Raw genomic sequence first — 12,322 nt, 5'->3', positions numbered from 1 at the left:
TTCAATGCAACAGGTAATCAAGACTTTGAGTGTTGCATACTGTATCAAGTTCCGGTGTATCAGCGATCGAGAAGTTTACGAGGTAGTTGCAAAATCGATGATGGTACCTTTCTCTCCGTAATGATACCACAGATCAGCGGTAGATACCCCCTTCTGCCTTCAATAGCAAGGATCTCTCGAAATGACTTGGTGACAGTGTCAATGGTACCACCGATCAGCGGTAGATACCTCCCTCTGCCTCGAGGTAGTATTTGATTTTATTAGCATGCATGTTCCATGATTTTTATTCCTGCTGGCCTCCCTTTGCACCCAACATGCAATTCAACAGTTGTTCACTGTTGCATTTCTAAAAACCATTGCACTGTTCACCTTATGACATCGCTTGCAAGACCACAATCTTGGAAAACGGCAAGAAATACTGGTTTGTAATGGTGATTTTGCTCGGTAGCTGCACTAAATATGTTACATGTTTTGTTCACTTATCAATACGGCAAGTCACCAGGCCCAGACGGTCTGGGCGGGCGTGTGTTGAAAGTGTGTGCTGAGCAGCTAGGCACTGTTTTTACTCAGCTATGTCAGCTCTGTTTAGATGTTCATTTTATGCCTCATTCTTGGAAGTCGTCCAATAATATAACATCAGTCCCGTAAAATATTGTCTGGTGCTGTTGAATATTGGAACTCTTCAAATAAACAAGTTTCAGTTGAAGAATAACTTCTGCTGTAAAAGAGCTTCCAATACAGTGAGCAAAGGTATATATCAGCATTCTCGTTTTTGGTCGACATAATTGCGTGACATGCAAGTTTAGTTTACCTATAAAAACTAAATGAAACATATTCTCTTATATTCAATGGAGTGTTTACACAGTTTCGTGGATGCTATTGAATTTGAGTTTTACTCATCTAGTGTGAAAACGTAAACAACTGTAAAGAAAATAATTATGGTTAAAAATTAAGAGACGTCCCCCCCCCCCCCCCCTCCCCTCTGTGACCCGCAGGCAAGAGAACCCAGTTGTAGAAATAATTGGCGTGGGGGTGGTAGTAGTTACGAACTCCCCCCCCTCCCCTTCCCCCTTCAACAATTCCATCGTCTCCTTTTGCCAGCCAGCTCTGGTTCTAAGAAATCACACACACACACACACACACACACACACACACACCACACCACCGTCACCCCCACCCCCACCCCAGTTCTTGGTCACAGCTAGCATGCAACAGATTGTGTGACTAGGAAACATCCTGATGGGTTTGTTTTTCTGTGACCAACACAAGTTCTGCAAGCTGCGAGTCCCACATATTTTTTTTTTATTGTCACCCTTAGCAAAGACTGACAGATAACTCGGAGGTACCAGGCATCTACTGCCCAATATCACCGCATACCTATTTACACAACGAAAGTTTACATTTATTTAACAGCGTTCGCGTTTGAACAATAACCCATAAGGTGATAGTAAAATTTATACATCGCATTGCTTAGAATGGGTGTGTACGTGTAGAATTGCATAACCGGCAGCTTTTCATGGAGTAGCATATAAGTTGCAATTGCTGCATGGAAACATTTAAGACAATGTTGACGCTAATACACGTGTTGAAAGTGCGTTTTGAGATCTAAGCCAAACGAAAATGTCACTGAAAGGCGGCAACAGAAGCGTACTTACCACTCGAGGAAATACAACTCAGGACAAACACGGCAAGTATCTTTGTTTCCATCACTGTCTTGCTGGTTGCACACATCCCGCTGTGGAATCGAGTGTGCACGTTGGATCAAACTTACAGAGGCCTAGAGATATAGCAGACATCTCATAACCATCCCTGTTGCCCGGCAAAATTGTTCACATTGTCGTCAAAGGAAGAATCGCAAATCATGTGCTAGCAGCCATTCTAGACGCTTTGCGGGAATACAGCGATTTGACGTCACACAACGTCATTGCACAAATAGGTGTCAGTCAGCCCACGTGTTGTAGAAATTCACAACTTGCAGAACCCCTGACACAGCATAAATAGCCTACCACAGGCACTCGTTATAGAGATTACACAATGTCTCGACATGTATTTCTCTCTCTCTCGACTGTATCACAGAGATAAGAACAGCCTCGCTTTCACCTAGATCCTGCCTAAAAACAATGTTCAGACCTCATGTTCAGACTCGGCGTAATGATTCCGAAAGAACTACTTTTTAGCGGTCAAGTTCAGTCGTCGGCATACTCGAAAGTGAAAAAAAAAAAGATGAAACATTTTGCTACAGTATCGGAGGATGAACTGTCGAAGAAGAAAAAGAATCTCGTGCCAACCACTACGCAGAAGACCATCCGAGTTGTCCAGAAGAGGTTCTGAAACACGTCACGTTCCAAATCAAAAGACGACATTCTATTCTCTTACGTCACTATTCTTGGTTTACGGTACCATTCGGCGGCTTTGCTACAAGTATGCCATAGTCTTGTTTGGCCGAGACCTTGAGGTGGAATGCGAGTGATTAGGTTTGTTGATTTTGCTCGGAGAAGTGGTCCGTGTTCAAGCAAGTTTCTTTCTTCTTTGAAAACAAAAACCCTAAGACCAGTAGATGTCAAGATGTATTCACGAATTTTTTCCGTGACCTTTCGGATTTCATGGGGGCTGCCATTTTGTTCTCATCTCCTCAGTGTGTTCCGGTCTGAAACCGGTTTAAAACACCACTAGGCGGAAACCCCAAAACAATGACGGCCGCCTTTTTCGAAATAACATTTTCAGAGATTGTACACAAAAACAACGCCCGAACGGAAAGACAGAATGTGTCTTTCGCTAGATTGCAAGTCAGGCTTTTCACTTTTCCGATGAAGACAACCGCTGAGAGTGAAGAAACGACGCTGTTCGACTTCAAAATCTCCAGTCGCAGACGACCTTCGCTTTCGCAGTACAATAGGCAGGTGCAATGTTACTCATTTTGATCAGCTCGTTTACGTATATTTTTTGCATTCAGATCAATTAGAATGATTGGAATCAAAGCAGGAATAACTTCGGCATGCAAATGCATTTATTTGGCGAAATCAGTACAGCAGTAAGCTAGATTTGTTCCCTTCAGTTTGTTTGCATGACTGAATTTTGTCTTCAAGAATGTACCACTTGCTTGATTTTGATTGTTTGTTCAGCTCATTGGCACGAAATGCATCTTGCAAAATATCAATTTGTTGAGTGAAAACGGAATAAGTGACGTTCTAACATTTATCTGCTTGCAAAAACAATCGCAAGGATAGATCTATCTGCTTCATTGACAGACAGATTTTCATTGAATTTAAAAAGCATGACTCGGTTTGCAGGCTCTCCGATTAGATCTATCTAGTGTTTGTGTTCTTAGATTTATTGGCCATGTGGGCTGTTTACGATCATAACACAGTGTTTGTTTGTGCTGGTGCAATCTGCAGATCAAAGGGGATTGACCACATGGTGATGCAGTGATCAATGCAACTTGGTCAACTTGTGTTCACCACTCAATGCCTTCTACCAATCTCAATGGCAAAACGAAAGGTACAGTAACATGCTTGTGATTTCACATTATGTAATGTCTCTGGCGATCAACATAGTTTTTAACTCTAGTCTAACTGATCATGCTTATTACTATTAGTATTCAATTACATACGATATATTCTCCGCCCCAGCTCCACCCTCACCCCATAGCACTGCCAATCAGCCTCTACACTACAGTCCAACAACTACACCTCTAAAAGCCCCCCCCCCCCCCCCCCCCCTACCCTCCGTGCAACATATGGTCATAGGGAGTGCTCTAATTGTTCCAGAACATACCCGACCACACTCATACACAGGGTACTGACAAAGGAACTTGTTTTTCAGTCTCCATCAGGGCTGTCACCTAATATATGCAGACAGGTGTAACGGACGTTTTAGCAGCCACTAGCTGTACCACACATGTCATAAGGTAAATATAGGTATGTTAGTATATTTACAAACTGTTCACTCTGTTGGTTTTTCTTGCAGCATTTGCAGTTTTATTCTTCTTCTTCTTCGTCGTTCGCTAGATAGTTTTATTATAAGAACCTTTTTTTTTAATTCCTATTAACTCGATGTTCTTTAACTATGTTTGTAAATTGTTAGAGGATCTTTTAGTAGAAGTGTTTAACTGTCGAAGCTGCTTTTACCTAAGAGACCGACTGTATATTGTGCTGTTGTACTTGTCAGACTTGATTGTACCAAGTCCTTCACATGTTGTAATGCGCTTAGAGCCAAATATTTTTGTTTTTTGTAAGGGATAGGCGCAATATAAATACACTTTATTATTATTATTATCATTTATTCAGAAACTCTGTAAATTGTGGCAATTACATAATTATGCAGACGTTCAACTTATTATTGAAGAAATAGAATCAAAATTGGTTTATTAAGTATTTGAATTTTGATCATGTGATCAGAGAAACAGTTTCTTTAACAGCTAAGCTACAAGTGAAGTACAAGGACAACAACATAAACAGGTGACTGGAGACTCAGGCATTGTTTTTTTTTTTAAATATGCACAGCAATGTTTACTCAGTACTGGGGGGGGGGGGGGGGTGGATTTAAAGTGTTCTTTTGGCTTCCATAGAGGTGCTACGCCTGTTAAGATGGAAATGAAATAGAATAGTTGATGGTAAGGGTTATCCCAAAACAGCAAGGATAATGTTGCATGCCTGTATTTTCAGTTTGAGTTTAAAAAAAAATTAAATACTAGTTTTCTGATTAGCTATAATTCACGTGAGAATATTATAAGATGCTACCTTTTTTGACTCACATGCGAAGCAAAAGTGAGTCTATGTACTCACCCGAGTCGTCCGTCCGTCCGGAAAACTTTAACGTTGGATATTTCTTGGACACTATTCAGTCTATCAGTGCCAAATTTGGCAAGATGGTGTATGATGACAAGGCCCCAAAAACATACATAGCATCTTGACCTTGCTTCAAGGTCAAGGTCGCAGGGGCCATAAATGTTGTCTAAAAAACAGGTATTTTTCACATTTGTCCCATTTTCTCTGAAGTTTTTGAGATTCAATACCTCACCTATATATGATATATAGGGCAAAGTAAGCCCCATCTTTTGATACCAGTTTGGTTTACCTTGCTTCAAGGTCAAGGTCACAGGAGCTCTTCAAAGTTGGATTGTATACATATTTTGAAGTGACCTTGACCCTGAACTATGGAAGATAACTGTTTCAAACTTAAAAATTATGTGGGGCACATGTTATGCTTTCATCATGAGACACATTTGGTCACATATGATCAAGGTCAAGGTCACTTTGACCCTTATGAAATGTGACCAAAATAAGGTAGTGAACCACTAAAAGTGACCATATCTCATGGTAGAAAGGGCCAATAAGCACCATTGTACTTCCTGTCTTGAATTAACAGCTTTGTGTTGCATGACCTTGGAATGTCACATGTATTTTGGTTGGAAAAATGTGTAAAGCAGTTCTTAGTGTATGATGTCATTGCTAGGTTTAGTTATTTGAAGGTCATGTCAAGGTCAAGCATGTGAGTCGTATGGGCTTTGCCCTTCTTGTTTAATTTTTTTTTATAAGATTAGCTTATTGAGTCTGACAGGAACATAATTGAGGAATGCTTATAATTTCTTGGCCAGCTAAAAAAAAATTTAAACCCTTGAAATGAAGTTTACGCAGGTTAGATGTGAGGATATCTTAATTGGGATAATGCATTTACCAGTAATTACAACGAGAGATTTACTTAGAAAAACTGAAGTCATTCATAAACAATAATTATGATTACAATCACAGAGTAAGGGGAAACATGGCCTTTGGTCTGGAACAGCAGCTGGAATGGTCTACTTGTCAAACCTGCCTGAATGTGCTTTTTTATTTTTGTATACCTAGTGTGAACGACGTTTAGGTATTTGCAGACTAATTATTGTATTACTGTTGTTTGTTTGTGAGTTATGTTATGGTGTGTCCTAAATTGGTCGGAATTTGTTGTGTAACAGTATGTTCTCATTTGTAATTTGTTTCTCCATGACCCCAGAGGAACAGACTTCATATTAAAACCTTGAGACCCTGAAAATACTTGCATACTAATTTTTTTTTTTTTAATTGGGGATAGGCAAGCTCTTGAATTCTTCAAGCCTTGAAAAACTTTCCAGTCTGATATACATGTACCAGAAAAAAGTGTGATCCTAACAATAACATGAATACTTAATTCAATATGTGCAGGAGCTACTTCGGCAGACCCATATGGCTAGTATCACAATGCAGGGAAGGTGAGTTCATTGATTTATGTTTTTTCCACCTTTTCTGTGTTTGATGTCAGCCGTGATTACCCAATGAGAACTTCAAAACATGTTGCTGACTTGCGAAAACCCTCTAATTTCGTGATAGCATAGCAATGTTGTGTACCTGACTAAATCTCTGCACATCACAGTGAAGTCTTACTTTATGATCATATGATTCAATACCCCCCCCCCCCCCTCCCCCCGACTAAACAACGAAGAGCAGGCACTACACACTCACATAACTACCAACTCCACAATGTCATTTCAGAATCAAGCAATCAGGAGAATGAAAGGATTCACCAGTGCTCCGCCACTCGGTTGGATAGCCATCACTATGCACAACAAAATCCATTATTGAGGGTTTCTTGGTCGTTTCTGAAGCTAGGGCTTGGAAGCTTCACATACAAATATTCCTAAGAAAAATCCTTGTCCTTGAGTAAGATTCCCAGTGAATGGGGCCGAAAATAAAAATGAATACTTTTTTTGACTCACATGCGAAGCAAAAGTGAGTCTATGTACTCACCCGAGTCGTCCGTCCGTCCGTCCGTCCGTCCGGACGTCCGTCCGGACGTCCGTCCGGAAAACTTTAACGTTGGATATTTCTTGGACACTATTCAGTCTATCAGTACCAAATTTGGCAAGATGGTGTATGATGACAAGGCCCCAAAAAACATACATAGCATCTTGACCTTGCTTCAAGGTCAAGGTCGCAGGGGCCATAAATGTTGCCTAAAAAACAGCTATTTTTCACATTTTTCCCATTTTCTCTGAAGTTTTTGAGATTCAATACCTCACCTATATATAATATATAGAGCAAAGTAAGCCCCATCTTTTGATACCAGTTTGGTTTACCTTGCTTCAAGGTCAAGGTCACAGGAGCTCTTCAAAGTTGGATTGTATACATATTTTGAAGTGACCTTGACCCTGAACTATGGAAGATAACTGTTTCAAACTTAAAAATTATGTGGGGCACATGTTATGCTTTCATCATGAGACACATTTGGTCACATATGATCAAGGTCAAGGTCACTTTGACCCTTATGAAATGTGACCAAAATAAGGTAGTGAACCACTACAAGTGACCATATCTCATGGTAGAAAGAGCCAATAAGCACCATTGTACTTCCTATGTCTTGAATTAACAGCTTTGTGTTGCATGACCTTGGATGACCTTGACCTTGTCAAGGTCACATGTATTTTGGAAGGAAAAATGTGTAAAGCATGTGAGTCGTATGGGCTTTGCCCTTCTTGTTTTTGTTAAATCAAAACATTGTTAAATTTGTTATCTTACTCATTGTAAAAGTCTGACCAAATCTGCGACATTGAGGCAAACAAGTTGGGGTGGGCCTTAAACTAAATACTCTGAAACCAGCAGCTGCTTTAAGTAATTGTATGTGTGTTGTCATTATGTACTGCTTGCACTAAATGCATTTTCTTTATCTCCTCAGAATCGAGCCACCCAGAGAAAGACCATTGACATGCAGGGCGCATAGTAAAACATATAGAATTATGGCGTGCAAATCGGTCGACAGGTGCCAGCCATTGTCATCATATAAACAAGCAATGCAGATCATAGTTCCTCATGTTTTATGTTGTGCACAAGTCCCTAGATCTGCTTTAATTTTAATGTAGAATTTCATTATCAGATAATTTGAAACATTTTGTTTAATTAAATTGTAAATACGTCCAAGTCAATTTGCAGCATTTTTTCTTTATTGTTCTTCTATATACCCTTAAAACTAACACATAGTAAAAACAAGAAATGTTTGTTCAAGGGAGATCATCTAAAGCTTTTTTTTTTTAAATCTGTAAAATTGCTTAGTGACATCCTCCAAAAATAAAATGTCTTAAGAATAAAGGTATCTACACGGGTTGTCTACCTATTTCTTGATAGCTTTGCTTTTAAGTATAACTTTTTTTCTCAGAATATTTTGTTTAATAAGTTTTATTCAAGGGAGGCAATAAAAAATATTTACAAAAATGTGTCCAATTGTGTGCTTACAAATATTAACATTTCTTGTAGCGCCAAGAAGTGTGTTTTGTCTTGTAACTATTGTGATTTGAGAGCTTTAGCACTGAATGCTTTGCATCCTAGTGTGAACAGCATTGTAAAGCTTGCCTCTTGCTAATTTAGAGCAGTAGAATAGAAAGCAGCCTACTCCACAATCTTCTTTCATATTCTGTGCATACTCCTTGACAAGAGAACCACGAGATTTGTTTTTATTCCGATGTTGCCTTTTCTATTCAATTAAATACTTAAATCCTACGTGCAACACAAACCTTTTTTGTGTTGGTTTGTTTGTTTATTTTTATATTTTGTAAGTATAGACCGTACTAGAGACCAGTCTTTCACCGCCGTATGATTGATCTGGAAATCTCCGCTAAGCAGTTCAATAGCATAATTAGTACATGGCTAAAGCATTTTTGCTACTCTACTCAAAATATGTCTAACTACACACTCGTACTCTCTCCCTAACATAACACTTGTTCATGCAAAATTGTTTGCGGATTAGTAAAATTTGCGTGAAATATTGAATTGCAATTTCTTTTTAATTTTTGTTGTTGAAAATTACGTAATCTTCAAAATAGATGAGTGTTTACTGAAGCGATAAACTATTTATACAAGTTAATAAGAATGGTTTGTAAGATCAAATACAAACCAGCAATACTTCTCTGTCTGTTGTGTCAAACTACGCCAGACATTTCTCTTCTAGTGGCTCCATAGCATGAGATACAGGCTCCGAGGCAGAAACTGCTTCGTTCTGAACTTGAATACATCGGTTCCTCTCAGTTACATAGTCTTTTAATTCCTTCTGTCGTTTCAATGCAACAGGTAATCAAGCCTGTGAGTGTTGCATACTGTATCAAGTTCTGGTGTATTAGCGATCGAAAAGTTTACGAGGTAGTTGCAGAATCGATGTTTGTAAGTACCTTTCTGGTCAGTTATCAGGAGATAAAAATTAAAAACAAATGACAGGCTAAAAGGCTAAGAAACTTGATGCCTCATCTGTCTCGGTTGCTGGTCTTCATCGTTCATACTCATAGCATATAGCAATACTATTTGTTGTGTAGAATCAATATGTTATTTTTTTCTGAAATAAAATATTCACGAAGAGGGTTCGATTCTGATCGAGTGAATATATGTGTCAAAAGCTGAATAAAACAATGCGTTTGTCTTTGACTGGTGAAGTAGAGCTGAAGCTTTTTGTGTTGGATGTAAGCTTAGTTGGTTTTATCACACACACACACACACACACACACACACACACACACACACACACACACACAACCCTGATGTTTGTCAAAAATGTTGCATGTTCCTGCTTCACAAATGCCTGCACAAAAGCCCACGGATGTACACGTACCTACCTACATACCCGTGCAAACAATCTACCACTGCAACACCACAGCCCCACACATTTATCCAAAAGTTGTCTGAATATCAATACTGGCAATCTTGGTATTGAACGGGGAACTCTACTTTCATGGCGTATGTGGTCTAGGTCTCATTTTATACATGCTAAACCACCCTTACAAAATAAAAAGCCACACATCGTGTAAGCTAATCGACTAAGCAAAAACCAGACACGCGAACAAACAAAAAAACCGAATACTTTGATTTTCAACAAACTTAATAACAGATTTAGGTAAATAATTATGCCATGCAAGGAACATTTCTATTGAATTCGGTCGATGCTTAGATCTAGAAAAACACCAGCTCACTTTATGGGGATTTGAATAGTCACTATTATAGTGCTGTTTCATGAGTTCCAGATCTAGACTGACAAGGTAGTAGAACATTTATTTTTAGCTTGCAAAATTGAACTTGCCCTGCAGTCACCTCAAGTCGAACTGCTTTCCCTGCCACCGGGTGCAGCAGTTTGGCGGGGGAGGGCCATAGAGTCGGCAAACTGGGAGTGGAACTTGACGAAATGTCACCTAGGGCCTACAAACAGCGTCAGGGCCGCTTCAAACTTACATACGGATTACGATTCCTATCCCCAGTTTCTCATGTTGGTAACCACTGGCTATTTTTCAGATGTGTCATTCTCCCACATTTGAACGATGCTGTAGTGCGAGCCGGTCAAAATGCCCTTTAGTTATCAAACCACGTTCTCTTTTTCCGCACAAACTGTTTTGCGTTCCGGACCGGAACACACTGAGGAGATGATCATTGACTATTTCTGATTGGACAATGATGCCAACGCCCACATGACCCTAGCTACAATGTCAAGGTCGGAAAGTCGTGAATACTGAGAATCGGCATGTAACCTCTACTTATTCCCCCCTCTGCTTCTTTACCTCTGTAAACTTGTAGAGCTAGTTATTTTTCGATAATGACCCAGCAACCAAACAAATAACGAGCCAGCAACAGCCTGAATCCTCGATAGTGCAATGGGTTGAGAAGCTGTTCTGTTTTGGTACTACTTTTGCGACTGAAAAGTTCCGAACGCTCTATACGTACGAAATATACATCTCTGGAGCAAACAATACACACATACCGCATTTAAATTAACAACTACAGGCCTGAACACATGAATCTCCATATAAAATCCATGAGTTAGGTTGTTTTCTGAATCTAGATCTGCCGTGCACACATCGTTCATCACAAGCAAATTCCCAAGGCAAGTAACTCATACTCTTGCCGACAAGAGTAGTTCCCCTTCTTTTAACGCAGTTTCTTCGACAACACTGATTGCAATCCGACGGTCAGTTTTCAACAATATTTCATTTTATAAACAGATCACACGCAACCAAATGCACACATCTCATCAATTTAAACAACATAAAGCGGTTTCATACACTATTTTCCCCAGAAAACTGAACTTCATACAGTAATTAACGTTGGAACACGGGTGCAAAAGTTCGTCTGCTAGTCCCATTTGACGAAAGAACATTATCCTAAACTATACTAAAACATAAACAGAACACACAATATCTGCCTTTACCACCACAGCAGAATAACAGCATATCTGTGTACTTCATTTTAGTCTAAAACAGGGAAACTGACAAGAAGTGTTAACAGAATGGAATGATTTGCACGGAACTATACAACCGCGCATTAATCGATCGCCTGCGCAGGTTGACTGGTTGAGTGATTCGGATTCGATCAAACTTTCGCACAAAAACTCCTGTTTTCTTTGAATAACTGAAGAAAGGAGGAATAAAGAGGTTACACACCTCGTCTCAGTGATTATTAAAAATAATGGTCTCAGTTCGCGGTCATGAAAAAGCTCGCTGAAGCTCGCATTTTTCATGATCCGCCAACTTCGACCATTATTTTTAATAATCACTGAGACTCGGCATGTAACCTCTACGTCTTGGCACTGTGAAAAAATTACAGCTACTGTGTCACTCCAAATAGATGTGGGTCAACCAAGACGGAATGCTCTAAATCAGCAATGTATCCAACATAGAGCATGGTACCAGCAGACGCAGGAGCATGAATCACAATACTTCTTGGCTGAGTAACCACTGTTATTGACAGTCCCAGTACTCGACTTGTGCCCTCCACAGCAAGTGCATCAGCACTTGTAGTTCCATTTTTACGAAGATATTAATCAAAAGATTTACCCCTAATAAACAATCCAACAACAACTTGCTCGGCATGGCTCATGTTATCTAAATAGTCACAAACCAGCTTTCTAATGGAGCCTGCAGAGGAATTTCCCTGTCCAGTCCTAGTGAGCTGATTGCTTATTGCATGAAAAAAGCAATTTCCATCACTTGGTGTCTCCTCACGTAGTCTGCAATTCTGTCACTGAAGAAATGTAGTAATAATAATAATAATAATGCAAACTTTTATAGCGCTATTCTAGAAAAATGTCTACTCTTAGCGCTTTACAATACATACATCGACCAAGCATACTATACACGCACAGGCAAAGAAACCGACCAAACATAACCAACACACTATATATGCACAGGCAAAGAAAACGACCAAACATACAATACACGCACAGGCAAAGATAACGACCAAACATAAGCAAACATACTATGACCAAACATACGCGCGCAGGCAAAGAGAACAATCAGCACATGTAATAATTACTGACAACTAATAATGCAGGCATACAGTGACAG

The 12,322-nt window shown here is 39.5% G+C and overlaps 1 protein-coding gene and 1 long non-coding RNA gene across 3 annotated transcripts in view; one reads left to right on the top strand and one right to left on the bottom strand.

Annotated features, from left to right (window-relative positions):
• The window catches only part of LOC138974253 (uncharacterized), a 39,580-nt gene extending 37,015 nt beyond the window's left edge, over nt 1-2,565 (bottom strand). Inside the window, exon 1 of one of the 2 annotated variants that reach the window (XM_070346978.1) lies at nt 1,656-2,565. In XM_070346978.1, the coding sequence (XP_070203079.1) occupies nt 1,656-1,731 (76 nt within the window). In that variant the 5' untranslated portion in view covers nt 1,732-2,565. The remainder of the gene's footprint in view (nt 1-1,655) is intronic. The other variant, XM_070346977.1, reaches the window with a different exon arrangement.
• On the top strand, nt 2,566-9,419 carry LOC138974257 (uncharacterized). Its single transcript, XR_011458361.1, has 4 exons — nt 2,566-3,498; nt 3,823-3,907; nt 6,180-6,226; nt 7,687-9,419. It is a non-coding gene; the product is annotated as an uncharacterized lncRNA (long non-coding RNA).
• Nucleotides 9,420-12,322: the final 2,903 nt, after the last annotated feature.

This window comes from Littorina saxatilis, linkage group LG8, assembly GCF_037325665.1.
Source record: "Littorina saxatilis isolate snail1 linkage group LG8, US_GU_Lsax_2.0, whole genome shotgun sequence".
Classification (NCBI taxonomy): domain Eukaryota; kingdom Metazoa; phylum Mollusca; class Gastropoda; order Littorinimorpha; family Littorinidae; genus Littorina; species Littorina saxatilis.
Note: the sequence above shows the minus strand (reverse complement) of the source record. Positions and strands in the feature narration are given on the sequence as shown.